This window comes from Mixophyes fleayi, chromosome 3, assembly GCF_038048845.1.
Source record: "Mixophyes fleayi isolate aMixFle1 chromosome 3, aMixFle1.hap1, whole genome shotgun sequence".
Classification (NCBI taxonomy): Eukaryota; Metazoa; Chordata; class Amphibia; order Anura; family Limnodynastidae; genus Mixophyes; species Mixophyes fleayi.
The window spans coordinates 224,988,633-225,006,290 of NC_134404.1; the positions used below are offsets into that span (position 1 = coordinate 224,988,633).

General features: G+C 37.5%; 1 protein-coding gene across 1 annotated transcript in view; it reads left to right on the top strand.

Annotated features, from left to right (window-relative positions):
• Positions 1–3,880, top strand: part of SLC2A12 (solute carrier family 2 member 12) — a 55,140-nt gene extending 51,260 nt beyond the window's left edge. Inside the window, exon 5 of the mRNA XM_075203194.1 lies at positions 768–3,880. Coding sequence (XP_075059295.1) covers positions 768–852 — 85 coding nt within the window. The 3' untranslated portion in view covers positions 853–3,880. The remainder of the gene's footprint in view (positions 1–767) is intronic.
• Positions 3,881–17,658: the final 13,778 nt, after the last annotated feature.

Genomic DNA, 17,658 nt, shown 5'->3' on the forward strand with positions numbered 1-17,658 from the left:
ATTGCAGCTTGTTATTCCTTTTTATATAATTTTGCTATGTTGGCTTTGTTAAATAGGATGTGTTGCTCAGAACCAACACTTTAAATTCTAACTTTTAGCAATTTTGTTTAAAGTATAATTCCGCATGGAAACATTCAACGATATAGAGCACAAGTTGGTTTCAGATCCTCCAAGGGACCAAATCCAAGAAATTCGGAATCTTAAAAATTTGTTTCACTTGCAAGTTAAGTAATGTTGTGGGATTTTCACAAATACTACATTCAGATCACACTCACCCTTTTAGTTTCCATGCCTCTATCCAGGATGCACAGTGCTTTTTTTTGTCAGGTTGCCCCATCAAGATTAAGGGTATCATTTAGACTGTATATTAATCATTATAAGAGGAAAGACTTATGCACTGACACTGGCTGCTGTAAAGCGAGTCAAGTAGATAAAGCCACTATATATAACAAATACTTTATCTCTCTATCTAATACATACTTAATAAATTTAATAAAGTGCCCACTTTACAACATCTGCCTGGCTGGTGCTCTATAGCAGCAAAATCTGGACATGTTATATGTGGATACAGACAGATGACAGTGCTTACTTAATATATTATATTAATTTTATTAAATGCATTACTAAACTTGTAGAAAATATCAATCACACTACATTTACTACTTTCCTACATATTTTATATGTATATATTTTTATAAGTTGTATTTCTACTTGTATCTACTGTATGGATAATGTTCTTGAACAGTAACTCTCCAATTATTTTCCAGGAGTAATATGTGCCATTCGTTCTGCTCCAGGAGTAGAAGCAGACAGAAGCTGGTGCCAATGGAACTCACTCCGAACACTACATAGAGGTCATTTTTGAGTGATAAATGAGAATTAGACCTTCTAGTTGTAGTTTTTTGCCCTCTGAATCATTTGCAATATAAGTGCAGTTTAATTTTAAAATATGACTTTATTCACTACATACAGTCTGCTGTTAAGAAACACAGTGAATATACAAAGTCTACGTGATTATTGAAATTGTGTGAAGCCTGAAATCAGGTCACCGTTAATGTGACTTTGCAACCAACAAAATGCAAGTGAAAAACAAATTTCTAGGAAAAAGAAGTGAAAATAAAAAAATCTACAATTCCCTTATTGCATAATTGTGCACACTGCATATGCCAATACTTTGTGGGATCAACTTTTGCTTTTATTACAACAGTGAGACTTTTTGAATAAGTTTAAATCAACTTCGCACACCTGGGGGTAAATGTATTAAACTGCGGATTTTGTAAGTCGTCAATATTCTGCAACTTTGCAGGGGAAATTTAAAATGGCAGTGTCTTTAAAGGCAAAACTTGCCTTTAAAAACATTACCATTTTAAATTTCTGAAGTAAAGTCGCCGAATATCGTCAACTTGTAACATCCACAGTTTAATACATTTACCACTGGACTTTGCAATTCTATCCTATTTTCTTCCCTACAGAAACGATCAAAATCCATCAAATTCTGAGGGTGTCTCCTGTGCATAGCCCTTTTTATACCATTTCACAGGTTTTCGATGGGGTTGTGGTTTGGGCTTGGACTGGTCCATTCCAAGACTTTGAGCTTCCTTTTCTGAAGCCATCCCTTGCCTGACTCGGATGTGTGCTTTGGATTATTATTATATTGGCAGGTTTTGTGACAAAATATTTTGATATTTGGAGGTATTCATTATGCCTTCTTTTCTGACTAGAGTCCCTGCCGCAGCTTAAGAGAAGTAGCCCCAAAGCATGATGCTGCCACCACCATCCTTCACAATTGGTATGGTGTTCTTTGGGTGATGAGTAGTATTGTCTTTGCACCAAACATATGTTTTTGAATTAAGACCAAATAGTCACACTACAGGTTTTTCAACCAATTATGGTGCAAATCACACGATAAAAGACAGATTCGTCCGATATCGCATTAGTGTGTACGCCACCTAGATCATGTATTATCTAACCAAAGTGCATCATATCGTTTGATTTGATTTTATAAACTGACTAAAACTCACAATGATGGAACGTTGTCTGGCAGATGTGGAAATTACAATAATTTTTCGGTATTTCTGTAAATTATCTGTACAACAAGGGTGTGCAGAATAGCATTAGTGTTCTTTTTTGGTCAAACTCTAGGCAATTTAGTTTGGATCTTGTTTATTTCACATCAGTATTTGAATACTTTCTTATAATGTTGTGGATATTGGACTATATTATATGGTCCTTTCTCACATCACATTTTACATGACACTTTACTTACACTTGATTTTTTTATAGGACTTTATTGTTTTTTGTCTGCATAATTCATCACATATGAGCACAAGCTCTTTTCCATTTCAATTGCCTTCAGCATCCTCATTTCTTTTGCACCATATACATTTTTTGATGTATATTTATATGGAATTTCCTGGCACTTTGTGTACTAATTTGGAATTCTTATAAATTGAAACACTCACATTCTAGTCAGTGTCCAACAAGACTATTGTTTTCCCTTTTTATGTCTTTGGATCCTAAGATTCATCATATTGATTATAAAATGTCCTTCTTTATTTATCATTTGTCTTTTAACTTTAATCTGCTCATTACGTCCTATTAACATCGGCTGATATTTATAAATACTATCCTTTAGGTTTATTTTTACCTTAAATTTTTTTATTTTATTTTTTCTTATTATTATTTTTATTTTCATTTTGTCTTATTTTTATTCATGTGTATGATTGCATCATTGATAATATCAATGGTAGAGATCATAATAATAAATTAGGATCTGTGGACGTACTGACATTTTTTGCTATCTGAACTATTGTCCTCTATGCTCTCCGTTTCCTCTGTTTCACACTAATCTTGTTCATTTTATTCTTACCTTTTCAATGACGATATACCTCTTAAAATGTTATCAATAACGGGCGGTCAATGTTGCTATGGTAACTGTTTATCATGATGCACGATTGGAGGCGGTCCTTCAATGCCATAAATACTGAATGTTTCGTTTTACCATGGTAACCGCCGCACACTAATGGGCGGCTCTTATACTATAAATAACCTATCATAACGCCGGGTCGGGTTGCCTTGAAAAAGCTTAGCAGAGTGAAACGCGCGTCGGCATTACACGCGCTGTTTCTCCTCTGCCCAATATATTTTCATATTATCATAGTTTTGGGATGCTTTAGGACATGCATGTCCAACCTGCAGCCCTCCAGCTGTTGTAAAACTACAAGTCCCAGCATGCCCTTCCAGCTATCAACTGGTTGTCTACCAGCAAAGCATGCTGGGGCTTGTAGTTTCACAACACCTGGAGGGCCGCAGGTTGGACAGGCCTGCTTTAGGAGTTATTGGAATCACTCCCTATATCAGTTATATACTAGGGCTTCTAGATACAGATTTATTAGCCTCTGCAGCATTAGAGATACGATAGCTGCCTCTATATATCACCTATCAAGATTTTTTTCTGATAGACTAGGAATCTTGTCCCTTTATAAGGGGAATGTCTATCAGTTATACAGTGTACTTTATACTGAGACTCTGATATAAGGTAGAAAGAGACTACTATATAGAGCAGGAAGATACTAATCAATTTTGTATCCATTATTAACAATAATATAACTAATCTTTGAATGAGATACCTGTCTACATATATTATAGGATTATTAGATCCAATTTAGCCCACAATATTTTTTGGGGGGCGAACAATCTAGGATAGCCCTCTATTCCATCTAGCATCCGTTATATAATGAATGTATAAATATTGGAGAAACAGCACGTTCCGATAATGAACCTATCGATCTTAACAGTTTTATTTTTGGTCAATCATGTCATATAGTTGTTTTTAATATTTCACTACTTCTAATTTGCATATTAGTGCTACTATTTTAAATAATTCCACTATCCTCTCAGTGCCCCAAAGACACATAAGGTGTTTTCCTGTTGTCCTCATTAACTCTATGAGATGTGGAAGTGTGTATGCACTCACCACCAGCAGTGTAGGCAGATCTTTATAGAGTGTGCAATTTTTTCAGCAGATGGTTATGAGAGATAAAGAGCACAGATCTGAAAGTAAATTATGTAGGTGTGTACACATAAATCTGCATGCTCATCAGGACTTTCAGTCACTGGTGAAATCATTATAGAAATTGCATCTGCAGTCATTTTCTGTAGTATGTGCCCAGCTTAAGTCTCATTGGACCATACAATATTTTCCCACATGGTTTGGGGTGATTGAATGTATTTTTATTTATTTTTTCTTGATTTAGACAGGCTTTGATGTTTTTTTTGTGTGAGAAATAGATTCTGTCTTGCCTCCCTACCCCATTACCCAGACATGTGCTATGTTCTCAGATGCAGACCTAACCAGTTCCTGAAGAAGATCCTGCAGCTCCTTTGAGCCTCTTGGTAGCCTTCCTGATGAGTTTTCTCCTTGACCTTTCATCACCTTTGGAGGAATATCATGATCTTGGCAATGTCCCTTTTGTACCACATTTTCTCCACTTATTGATGATAATCTTCTCAGTGTTCCATGGTACATGCAATATACCATGGAATGCCTTTAGAATTCACCTGATTGGTACCTTTCAAAAATGACATCCCATAGATGTTTTGAAAGCTCCTTGAGCACTATGGCTATCCAACTAGAATGCATCCATGAAAATTGCAAGGAACTCCTATGGGAACACCTAGGGGTAAATGTATCAAACTGCGAGTTTGCAACTCCAGCGATTTTCTCGGGAGAGTTGAAACTCCCCGATGTATGAAGCTGAGTTTTGATACAAAATCGCCAGAGTTCTGCTTCTGTCAAAATCGCTACTTGCAAAATCGCCAGAGATCAAACTCACCACTGTTTGGCACTGCAGCAATACAAGTCTCCAATGTATGAAGCTGCGAGTTAGCAAACTCAGGAGAGTTTGCTTCTAAACACGCCAGATACAACACGCTGCTTGATAGCAGCGTGTTATATAAACACATCACTGTTACACTGCCCTGGCAGTGTTAAAAAGTGAAAGAACAGATAAAAGTTAAAAAAAAAAAAAGCGTGGGGTCCCCCCGCTATTTATGCTTAATCCTAGTGCTGCCTGACTAGTGCTGGTCCCGTGAAAATCGGGGAAAAATTTTGCGTGGGGTCCCCCCGATTTTCACTTTACCAGCACTAGGCAAACCAGCCAGGGTTGGCGGCACTATAGCAGGGGAACGCGCGGCAGGGGTCCCCCTGCCATAATGACTAACCAACCCTAGACTGTTCAGCGCTGGGCTGGATTCCCTAGGGAGTGGGGTCCGCTAAAAAAAACGAGCGGGCCCCCCCTAGAAAGAACCAGCCCAGTGCTGATAGCACTAGAGCTCTTCCTACTACCCCTGGGCTGTGGGTAGTAGGGTAATACGGCGCTAAATGGTAGAAAAAAATAAACTGACACCAATTTTGTTTGTGGAACTACAAGTCCCAGCCAGCCAGGTTGCCCTAAAAACTGTGGCCATGCTGGTGCTTGTATAACTACAAGCGATTTGCCGCGATTTCAACACGCTGGCAAACTCGCAGTTTGATACATTTACCCCCTAATCTCTATTTGGGGTTGATAAGAATCAATTGAATTGCTTTCAGGTGTATGCTAATTACCTTTGAACATGATTCTCAATGTGATTGCTTTGCTCTGAACATAGCTACAGCCCAATTATGAAAGAGTGTGCACACATATGCAACCAGTTTGTTTTAGGTATTTTATTTTCACCTCTTTATCCCAAAAAAAGGCTCTGTGTTTTTCACTTGAGTTTTGTTGGTTGCAAGGTGGAAAAAGCCTGAACTGATTTATCGTGATTTCAGACTTTGCATCCCCAACACCTGTGATTTCAATAAGGGTGTGCAGACTTTTTATATCCACTGTAAATCTTGGTTTGGTAATTAAATAAAGGTATCCTTGATTTTTTTTTTTTTAAAAAAGTATTTCATTTTTCTTTAAAGGATAAAAATTCATTATGTAAATAATATATTCTCAGGAAGCAACAAACACAAAGGATGTGCTTGGCAAACAGTTTAAGGAAAAATATTCCTGAATAACCACAAAACATCACTCACAAGTTGCACATCAGCAAATTGAACCAATAGCTACAGACATGATTCACACTGACTAGTTCCACATTTACAGTTTCCACTCATGTCACATAATCATTTGTAATAATATAATGATAATATTGTTGCCAACATTGATCCGTTTGTGTATTTCCAGTACTGTTACATATATATGCTGCTAGTATTAGTAAATTGACTTTATCTATAATCAATTTATTTTATCTACAGATGTATTATAATAGTGACTTCAAATGATCATGTGTTAATTGTTCTTATGAATAAAGATGGAAAATAGTATTGTATTTTTACAATAAAACAAGCCTAATTGTATGTTTTATAGCAATTCATCACATATGTCATCTCCTCATCTACAAAATATTATTTAAAAGAATCTGCTCTTCAAAATAATTATAATTAGCAATATTCAGTATTTAATGATTATTAATAGATAAACTGGGATATGGGGCATGAAATGTAAAGTGATCAAAATATAGTTACTATTGTTAGTTATAGTTAGGCTGTATTTTTACATATGGGAACATAACTAGCAATCATCTACTCTGGACCATATTTATGGGAATTGGGAATTTAACCATAGCTTCTTCAAATTGAATTATTTTTTTGTTGAATAAATAGACTGGATGATTAATAATAAAGTCCTGCTTTTGTAAACTCACAGATTTGAAAAAGGGTGTACTAGTTTATGAGAGAGAGAGAGGGGGGAGAGAGAAAAAACAATGCAAACACTCCATTCTACCATAAGTCAAGACAAACAAATGTTTTAAGTTCACAAGTTACAAACAGGACAACCAGTCAACAGAAAAAGACCAAGGAGACGTGTCACCAACACATCCTCCTGAGTGCACAGGTCCTCTGAACTTTTATTGAGAATTAGATTGGAAGGGGATAACTGCAGTCAAATCATCTGTCAAATAAAACATTTCCATTGCAGGTGTGCACTTTTGTGGTATTTTTACCTAGATGCTTCTATTAAAGTGCACTCTTTTGTTTCTGTCTTTTGACAAAAAAGGTTGAATCAGTAAATATGTGTAGGTCATCACAGAATCTTTATTTAAAAAAATTTGAGTACTGCATTCTTAGGCATCTGATCACAGCTCAGGCTGGAAATGAAATAGAACAAATTGTGTTCTATGAAGAAGAAGTACACACATTATACAATGCTATATAATGGTGTTATTTTTCTTTTTACAATGACTTTGATCTCTAATTTTTGTTCTGTTGTAATGATAATATTTTACACATCATTGACTCAATTTTTCACATTTTTGCTATATGCTACTCTTGGAATAACACAATAAGATTAATTTATTTACCATTTTGCCCATGCTTACTTTCTTGCAATTATTTCAACCCATGAAAAATAACTTAATATTTTCTAAACAACTATACATTTTATTTTAGCACAAACAGGATTTCAATTTGCGGAGGAAAATTATTAAATTGAGTAAGTGACGGACTGGACAAATGTTTAAAGAATTTCCCTGCTTAGCAGAAGGTTGCACAATCATTTTCACTCCACAAAAGACCTTCATTTTTGCAACTGCTCAGATCTAGCAGAGATTGGGCAATGTAAAAAGATCTTCAAATACACAAAGTGCCAAAAATATGTAGTAAAGGCCATTCCATTGTTTTCTAATTTTCTGCGTCCGCTCAAGCCTAGTGGCATGTCTTGATTTTTAGTTTGTAGGGGCATCTCTGGATGGAGAATGGAAAGTGGAGGGAATGGAAAATTGGGTTTTCTGGAAATGTCCTGACTTTGAATTCAGCTGTAACATTATGACTGACAATTGCTATTAAAACTTAAGTGACAGATTAAAAATTCCTAAGTGGTCTCTATGAGCTTCTTGAGTAATTTGTATAATTATTGTATTTATATGATTTTTGGTGCTTGGGATAATCATAGACACAATGGGTTAAATGTACTAAAGGACGTTTTTTTGTCTGATTTCCAAACCAAAATATATTGGGTGCATTTCAGCTCAAGCCCACAGTATTTCTAAATCTACAGGTTTGAGCCTAAAAACTCAAACTGCATCCGTTTTGAAAAAGGTTTATTGAAACATCCGGTTTTACCTTATATTGTATAAAATTCTTGCATGCTATTGCTTGTAGAACTACAAATAATAAAATAATTGTACTTCTTAGATATAATAAAAAAAAAATGATGCCCACACTCTTAGAAATAATAAAATAAGCAAGCATATTTGATAGAAATAATGTTTTAATATTGTTATATTAATAAAAAAATTTGTGCAACATAATTTTTTCTGTAGTACAGTTTCCTTAATAAAGACTTACCTGGAATCTTCTTCTATTTTTGATCTTATGTAATCCATATAGAAATAAAAAAACAAAAAACACATAGACAAGACAGGTGTGGGGGCCGGATCGGTTGCGATTCCCCCTAGAGGATGAACCTAGAGGTTGTGATTCCCCCTAGGGCCCTGATGCTGAGTAGCCTACCTTTTAGTAAAGTGGAGCGGATATTTTTTTTTCCGCTGCTTAATCATTGTTACCCAATTTTTACAGGCATGATAGCTGCAACAGCTTGTGGTTTAAGCTATATTGTTAATCAGAGCCAGGTATAAAAATACCTGCCATTTTTTTGGGCGGTTTGATGTGTATTTAGGAAAATGTACGTTTATAAATCACATGGTTTCTATATTTACAAAAATTGGTTAATAGACGTGTGATTTTATGTGCAGTGTGGCCTTTAGTAAATTTCATGTTTTCAAGCAATGGGTTTGGCAAAACCGCTCTTTTGCATATTTGCCCCAATGACTTGTCCAAGGTTACAAGAAGCTGGCAGTGGGACTTTACCGAGATTCTTCACTATATTTCTCAATCAATGTCCTTAACCACTGAGCCATTCATTTCTCTAAACATCAGTTAGGGATATGTGTAATATTGCTGCAATTAGATCACATCACCAACTATATTTAGTTAGAAAAGAAAGTTATCTCGAATAAGTCGAACTTGTAACACTTTCCCACAAACTGCTGCTAACATGCACTAACAAAAGATTACAAATATTTAGAAGGAATGTGATTGTACAGGCTGTGGCTTGTTAATTATTTTTCAGTGATTATTAAAGTATAAGTCTATTTTAGTGGCTGTGTTGGGGTGGTAAGATATGAAAAATAGAATCCAAGGGTCTCCCATCCAACAAAATAGCAGGCCTGGCATATGCAACTCTCTGTCTATGCCTGGCAATCAGCATTATATTATCAGGCTGACATCGAAATTAACCACTAAGTATAAAAAAAAGTCCACAAAGTTGGATTTTCCCTTTAAGCAATGTTTGATTTCCAATTTCCTTAATAGTAAAATTAAAAGTATTTTCACAATCCAGTTGACAGAATGTTATATCATTTTGACATTATCACTATTTGTGCAACGTATATTTTTGTATTGTTTAAATTTTATTTTCTATTTTATCATGTTATCAAAATGGATTTTATTTATTTTTTGCACTGATCAAAAAAAATGTTCTCTAATTTAAAATAAAAAAAACTAAAGCTTAAAACTCTAATAAAAACTAAACTAAAAGCTTATTATTTATTTTTTTAAACAAAATGTCATTGGAAGTTTTGTTTAACACAATAAAAGAATAGGGGATGAATACATAATAAACAAAAAAAGGAGTAAACAATTCTGGAGACATAAGTCACACAACACTATAAGATAGTTTCCATAGACAATCAGAAACAGCAAGATAATTGCACTGACAAATTCAATGCAAAGTCGGTGCTATAAGTGTCTAAATTTATTTTTAATTGCTGAGGCTTTTTATAAAGAGAAATATGTTTAATACACTGTGTTCAAAGCACCAATAGGTGTGGTACAGAAAAGGCCATATAGAGGTGGGGATGCTCTAAAGAATGAGGTCCATAGGGCCCATATTCTGAAGAAATTGGCAAAGTGGTAATTTAATATACATGTAATATGCTCCATTTTATATATGTACCAAATTCTGTTTAATTTGTTCCATTTCAAATTTGACATATTAAGTGTGTACTGACAGCGAGCATGGCAAGAGAGAGCAAGATAGTGAGTCTGTGATCACTGCTTTTATAATCCTATGGATTAGTGCGGGAATCTCAACAGACGGTACTTTTCTGACAATCCCACCCATATCATTATCATCATCACCATTTATTATATAGTGCCACTGATTCCCATATGTGGGATAGAGTGTCCTTCTGCCCACTTAATCTCCAACACAGGTTAGAAGTGCCAGGTTACATTGCACCAAGTCTTGCAGAGAAAAGGTACCATCTATAGAACTTGCATTTACGTTTTGCTTTGACGCATATTGAACTTTTCAATATGTTCATTCTTATTAAAACAATGTGTTTTGACAGTTCTGGGGACCAACCAGTTAGTCTTTTTTTATTTGATGTAATGAAAACAAAGCATAATGTTTTTGGGGAGGTTGCTCTACAGCTGGTTTGGGCCATAATGCTCTGGGCAGCACGGTGGCTAACTGGTTAGCACTTCTGCCTTACAGCACTGGGGTCATGAGTCCAATTCCTAACCATGGCCTTGTCTGTGAGGAGTTTGTATGTTCTCCCCATGTTTGCGTGGGTTTCCTCCGGGTGCTTCGGTTTCCTCCCACACTCCTAAAACATACTGGTAGGTTAATTGGCTGCTAACATATTGACCCTAGTCTGTGTGTCTGTCTGTCCGTCTCTCTCCGTCTGTCTGTGTGTGTGTTAGGGAATTTAGACTGTAAGCCCCAATGGGGCAGGGACTGATGTGAGTAAGTTCTCTGTACAGCGCTGCGGAATTAGTGGTGCTATATAAATAAGTGGTAATAATAATAATAAATAATGCTCGGTGAGGATGGTCCAACACAATTTAGGGACTACTGAAAAGGATTGCTTAAAGAAGCTCTTGAGGTAGGTAAGAAGGGATGCTGTTGCTACAGTATCTGGGACATTTTAAGTCCACAGATTTTTCTGCCTGGATCTGCTCTAGAGCAGTGATTCCCAACTTTTTCAGTTCGCGGCACCCTTAAGGGCATATTCAATTGTTGAATATCCCCGCCGCGTTAAAACTACTACCGTTATTACGGTAATAGCTGGATTTCAGCTTGCGGCTCAGGGAGCTGCGAGCTGAAATCCAGCGAGAAAACTACCGTAATAACGTTTTTTATGCACACTATCACCGTAATAACGGTAATAGTGCACGGAGCACGAGATTTTCGGTGTTTCCGCCGACAATTGAATAAGCCCCTTAGAGTCTCCATAATTTTTTCAAGGCACCACTCCAAAATAATTACCGAGCAGTCCCATTTTATAAGTAGTTGGGTCAAAATAACGTAATAAGTATTTAGGTTAGGACAGAAATACTTAGTAAGTTGTTTGCAAAAATAATACACATAAATCCAAGGGAAAAGAATGTTTTTATATATTTTTTCAATTATATTTCTGTCAAATAATAATTTACAGCTAATATTAAGAAGAATAAGATCAAACAAAATAAAACAACATGTACAAAAATCATCACACTGTGCCCCTTCACATTTACACTGTGCCCCTTCCTCCTCACACTCTGTGCCCCCTTCATCCTAACACTCTGAGCGCCCCTTCAGCCTCACACTCTGTGCGCCTCTTCATCCACACACTCTGTGCCCCCTTCATCCACACACTCTGTGCCCCCTTCATCCACACACTCTGTGCCCCCTTCATCCTTACACTCTGTGCCCCCTTCATCCACACACTCTGTGCCCCCTTCATCCACACACTCTGTGCCCCCTTCATCCACACACTCTGTGCCCCCTTCATCCTTACACTCTGTGCCCCCTTCATCCACACACTGTGTGACCCCTTCATCCACACACTCTGTGCCCCCTTCATCCACACACTCTCTGCCCCCTTCATCCACACACTCTGTGCACCCCTTCATCCACACAATCTGTGCGCCTCTTCATCCACACACTCTGTGCCCCCTTCATCCACAATCTGCCCCTCTTCATCCTCACTCTGCCCCTCTTCATCCTACCTGCCCCTCTTCATCCTCAATCTGCCCCTCTTCATCCTCACTCTACCCCCTCCTTCATTCTTTTGTCCCTCCATTGCTGTTTCCTAACACCATTTCCCCTCCCCTTTCTTTACTTACCATACTTGGCCTTCTTTCTTCTATTTCTTCTGTCTTCTTAACAATCCAGGGGCGCCTGGGACCCAGCATCCTCCTCTCTCCTGCCGCTTTTCACTGAATATGTCGACGTGATGATGTCACACCCGACATTCAGTGATAAGTGAGGAGGGAGGAGGATGCCGGTTCCCAGACGCCGCCGGATTGGTAGGTTTTGTTTTGTTTTTTTCTTCCCGGCCATGGCCCCCCTGTGACAGCGCCACGGCGCATACTTTGGGAACCGCTGCTCTAGAGGGTATATTAATTGAGCTGCGGGTTTGAAAAAGTGGAGATGTTGCCAAAAGTGGAGATGTAGCTGTCATTTATTTAGTACATTCTACAAAATGACAGCTAGAATCTGATTGGTTGCTATAGGCAACATCTCCACTTTTTCAAACTCACAGTTTAGTAAATATACCCCTAGGTCTTCTACATGATCGTTAAGTAATGCTACATAAAATCGGAGGTTTGTTACTTTTCGATCTATTTCTTCTTTAAATTTGCCTTCTAAATTTAACAAGCACTTACTGAGGCTAATTTTGTCTCCTGTGTGCTTACTGATGCTCCCAATTTAACTTGATGAATTGAAACTGAAGACTGTGGTACAATGGGGCTGACTCAATTATCTTCGAGGTTTCGTAGTATCCTCGTGGCTATGTTTCAGCACAATGTAGCATAGAGATGCAATTCCGCCAGCAGCTTGGGTTGGAGTTAGGAAACATTTTAGAGAGTTTATCTGGGGTATAATGCCACCTCTAGTAAAGCTTGTACACCTTTTCCTTAATTTGTGTCCAGATAGTTGCAAGTCCTTCTCCCATTCCTTCCCAACAAGATTTGTCTGGAGGAGGTCCCAAGTCCCTTTCCCTAGCATTTCATGGCTGCCATGAAAATCAAGTGTAATATCATTTAACAGATTATTGAAGTCAAATAGAGGAAATTATGCACTTGCAGATTGGTGACATGAAAACAGTTTTTAGAACCGAGTAAGACCTCTCAGAGTATCAGCAGGGGAAGGAGACATGATGAAGTGTTTCACCTGGAAGAGCAGAGGAAAACTTTTGTTTTATATCGCTCAGGGAACTATTTCTGTTGTTAAGGTTATGCGCTACTCTAATTCCAGCTTGGATCCAAAGTTTGAAGCAAAGGGAAATCTGGATTGGCCCAGCGTTGGGCTAAAGGGGATTTAGTGGAAAACAATTTAAATTGGGACCAGCAATAATCCCATATGGTCATGCAAAATTTGAAAGAGGGGAAGGAGCTATGCAAGACCGGTCTGTTGGTGTTGGATATATATGGGGGATAAGGAGTTTACCTGGATTTGTTCAGTTTCTAAGGCTACCCAAGCAATAGTATTATAGGAGATAAATGTAGCTGCTATTTGACTTAAATGGGATGCCATATAATAAAATTTCATATCTGGGAAACTTCTCCCTCCTCTGATCCTAGGCTTCGTAAGAATAAATAAAGAGTGTCTGGTGAATGAGGGTTGGCTTGTCTAGGCTGGGATGATGGCAGTGTGTAGTGCTAGTATAGGTTTTTTATTAATATGCACAGTGACTTTGATCCTCTTGATGCAATCTCAAGAAACAAGTTCTAAACTGATGAATTTGCCGGTGGAGATTTCAGTCAATGAGGCCAACTTCTCAGGTGAGGCTCAGGGTAAAATCTGTGCAAAGTTGAGATGATGCCCTTTAAACCTACTATTGTGGAATTAGTCTGGAGCCCACTGTAGAGGATGAAACCCAGGCATTGGAGCAGTCAGTTAGTGTGTGCAAATCAGATGGCAGGTGTAAGACCACCCAGAAGGGCTTTCTGGTCTTCTTTGGGGTTGGACTTTTCCACTATTGCCAGAGACCTTCGATGACCACCTGGAGTGCCTGAGGTTGTTACCCACAAGCAGCACAGGAGGTGCCAGGCCTCTTGAGATGGCTCTGTGAGATGAGATGGGGGATCATACGGAGACCAATGCTCTATGTGGGGAAAATAAAAATGATGATGGAGCTATGTTAGGCTTCCCATGGGTCATATTAGTAAAAAGGTCTGAGGCGTGGGTTGGTGGGAGTTAGGCTACCCTTAGTTGTTCAATTGAATCTGTGTCTCGGTCCGATGCAGCTCTAGAAGTTCTTGGTGAATGAGAATTCTTGATTTAGTATGTTGACTCTTCCCTGGCTACTTGTTGCGTGAGTGTTGTAGGGCCCATGGACAAAAAGTGGCAAATAGGTATGTAATCAATAACTGTCTGTTTTCTATTTGCTATTAATTAAGGAAAAGCTTTTATTTTTATTTTTGACATTATAAAGTGTTATTTGTTGATAATTGGTGAGATTTCCTAACAAAATACATTTTGATTAAAACAAAAATGCCAAAGAAGGTAGATGTTTTTAAAGCCACTGTTCATGGGTTTTATGTAAGCAACATTAAAATATATATTTAACCAAAAAAATAATACCCTAGATAATTTATAAAATTAAATGTTTGCTGATTATTTTCAGAAGTATCTCCTTTTAATATGTTAAAGATGATTCCCCTCCAGTTTAATTTTTTTAATTGTCTCAGCATGCCCGTTGGAAAAGAGTGAGCTTATTTCCATTCACCACAGTTCCTGAGAAGCAGTGCTTTAAACATTACTTGACCATGCTGGGTAAACTATGGAGCTAACATTGAAATACATATTTGCCAATCACAGAACACATATAAGGTTGCAACTTGAAACAAATGAACAATCCCATACTTCATCATGTCATGGACAAACATTTTCATGTCTGAGCATTATAGATGAAAATCCTCTCTAACATATAGGGCTACAACTTATATTAAACATATTTACTGTTAAAAACACAAGGAAAAATGGACGTATTACTTGCTAGTAGTTGACGCTACTGACAAGGAGGCGCAGAGTCTAACACACCCCTGGTGTTCACCAGGAGCCCCTGCAAGTCGGTTTAGTTTTAGCTGTGTGGGATGTGCAGGTTCTGGCCCTCAGAGACAGCTGCTAATGAGGTAGCTGGAGTCACCAGTAGAGCGTAGTTGACAAGACAGATCAGTACCACAGCAAGCAATGGAAGTACCTAGAGATATTCAGAAGAGTAGTCGGGGTACCCAAGGTCAAACCAGGAGATCCAAACAGAACCAATATGTGTGGCATAAGGAGTAGTCAGGAACAGACAGGACACAGAATCGGGATATCTTAGACTAGAACCAGAGGAGTACTGTAGAGTGGATAACACACAGGAACCAGAACCAGACCGCAGGTATGTGTTCCAAGCCAGGCTAATACTATTCCAATGTTCAGTGATATCATGCACAGTTATAAAGTTGACACTTTGATGCCGAAATGAGACCCAACACCCAACAGGGCAGTTCACAGGATGAATGTTGTATTTTCCTTCCATTGTGTCCTGCATATAGAAGGGCACCAAATGTAAAATTATGCAGGCATAAGTATCACTGATCTCTATTATGTACCAAATGATGTTTCAAATGTATTATTTATGTATCCAGATACATAAAACAGATTATGGAATGGATTACTGAACAAAACAAATAAGTCAGTAGGGCTCAGCATGGGTGCACAATTTGCACAACCACATAGTAATTGGCTTTCAACTTTTGTGCAAGTTATACAATGAGAAGACAAGAGTCTAAGGACTCAGGTAGTAGAAAGTCCAGGGATTAGCCTGGGTTCCAGAGCCGAAGAACATAGTCGTCTGAGACCAGGGGATAAAGTCTGAGAGCATAGTTGTCCAAAAGCTATGGATCAAATCTAGGGAATGTAGTCATCTGAGAGCAAGGGATTAAAGCTGGAGATGGTAGTTAACCAAAAGCCAAGGGTCAAAAACAGGAAGGCAGTCAAGTAACAACAGGATCCGGTGTGCTGGTTCATAGAAAAAAGCTCAATAAACTAGCAGTATGTTGTTGCCACAAAGATACTTATATAGGCCTGACATAAGTCTCAGGTGCTGGCAACTAATTACCAGCAACAGGTCATCATGTCATTCAGTCCTGATTGAGGTTGTTAATTGAGCCTGTTCACTGCATAGAGGCTGCAACTGAAACCCAAAGTTGACCTTCTAAGTCCAGCAATGGTGTCAGGTGGTGTGAGAAATTCTGTGTCTAGAACAGCTGTGCCATGAGGTGCGCTTCAAAATGGCCAGCCCTGCATGCAGTGGAGATCTCAGAGTATATGAGACTTGTGGATCAACTGTCAGGTACTGGACTAGCACAAGATCTGACAGTGGCGCAAATGTGTCTAACTGTATATGAGCCCCTTAGTGTTATTATACATTTCTACTCTACACACCTGTTTTTCCATGTGCCAGTTTGTGTTAAAATTAGTGCTTTTAATTATTTAAATAAGATTTTAATTAATTAAACATTATTTTAATATTACTTTAAAATCATAGTGTATAAATTTAGCTGGAAAGTGTTTGAGCTGGTTCAGTTGTGTGTGAACCAACGGGAAAATTTCACTCAAATTGAACTTGATTGTTTTTTTTAATTGGTCAAAAAATTTCAGCAAACTTTCGAATTTTAGAACAGATTTGTTAAAAAGGTTCAATAATTAATGGGCACCCAACCTCTTTTTTTTATGTATGGAATATTAAAACTTCTTTTTTCTGCCGATTTTGAGATTATTTTAACTCCATCTGCTTTCATATTGAAAAAACTTACAAAGTCAGGTATCTCTATCTCTTTATTACATGTTAATTCATGATACATAGCTGAGATGGTCATGATAACAAGTCTACATCCTGTGGATGCTATCTATAAGTTTTTGTTTTACACTACTCAGGGTGCAAAACCACCAGATTTTTTGTGATTTTTTAGTATTTGCATTTTGTTATGTACCCCAAACTTATTCTTCTCAGATGTGTGTGGCTCTTTTTTCAATGTTATGATGATTAGCAATGCTTAATAATATGTTTAAGAATGTTTAATATGCTTAAGAATGTACAGAAAATTAAATGATTAATCTACTCTCAACCAGCTTACAAAAGCTAGGGGAAATTACAAGCTTGCACACTGAAACACAAACAATAATTATCTTTAAATAAACCATAGAGGGGGATGTCGATAAAAGCCTCTTCATAGTGAAATGCAAAACACCAAAATATTATTTATTACAAAAAAACAAATACACAAAAATAGAAATATTTTGTGTGTATTTTTCTCTTATTTGTAACAAAAATTGTTTGGTTGTTTTTGTATTTCACTGTGTACTTAGCACTAACTAAAGGTTTGTGCACATGGGTGACTTTAAAAGGGTAATTCAATTGCCCGCAATGTGCACTGGACTTCACAGCGGTGTCCAGCTGTGCCCATTTCCATGTACCTGAATATCATTGATTTTCCTGCACATCGATACTGGGTGCGAGGAAAGTTCCGGTACATTGAAGGTACATTGCTGCGGAGTGCCTTCACGACCTTTGACAGATCTGGAG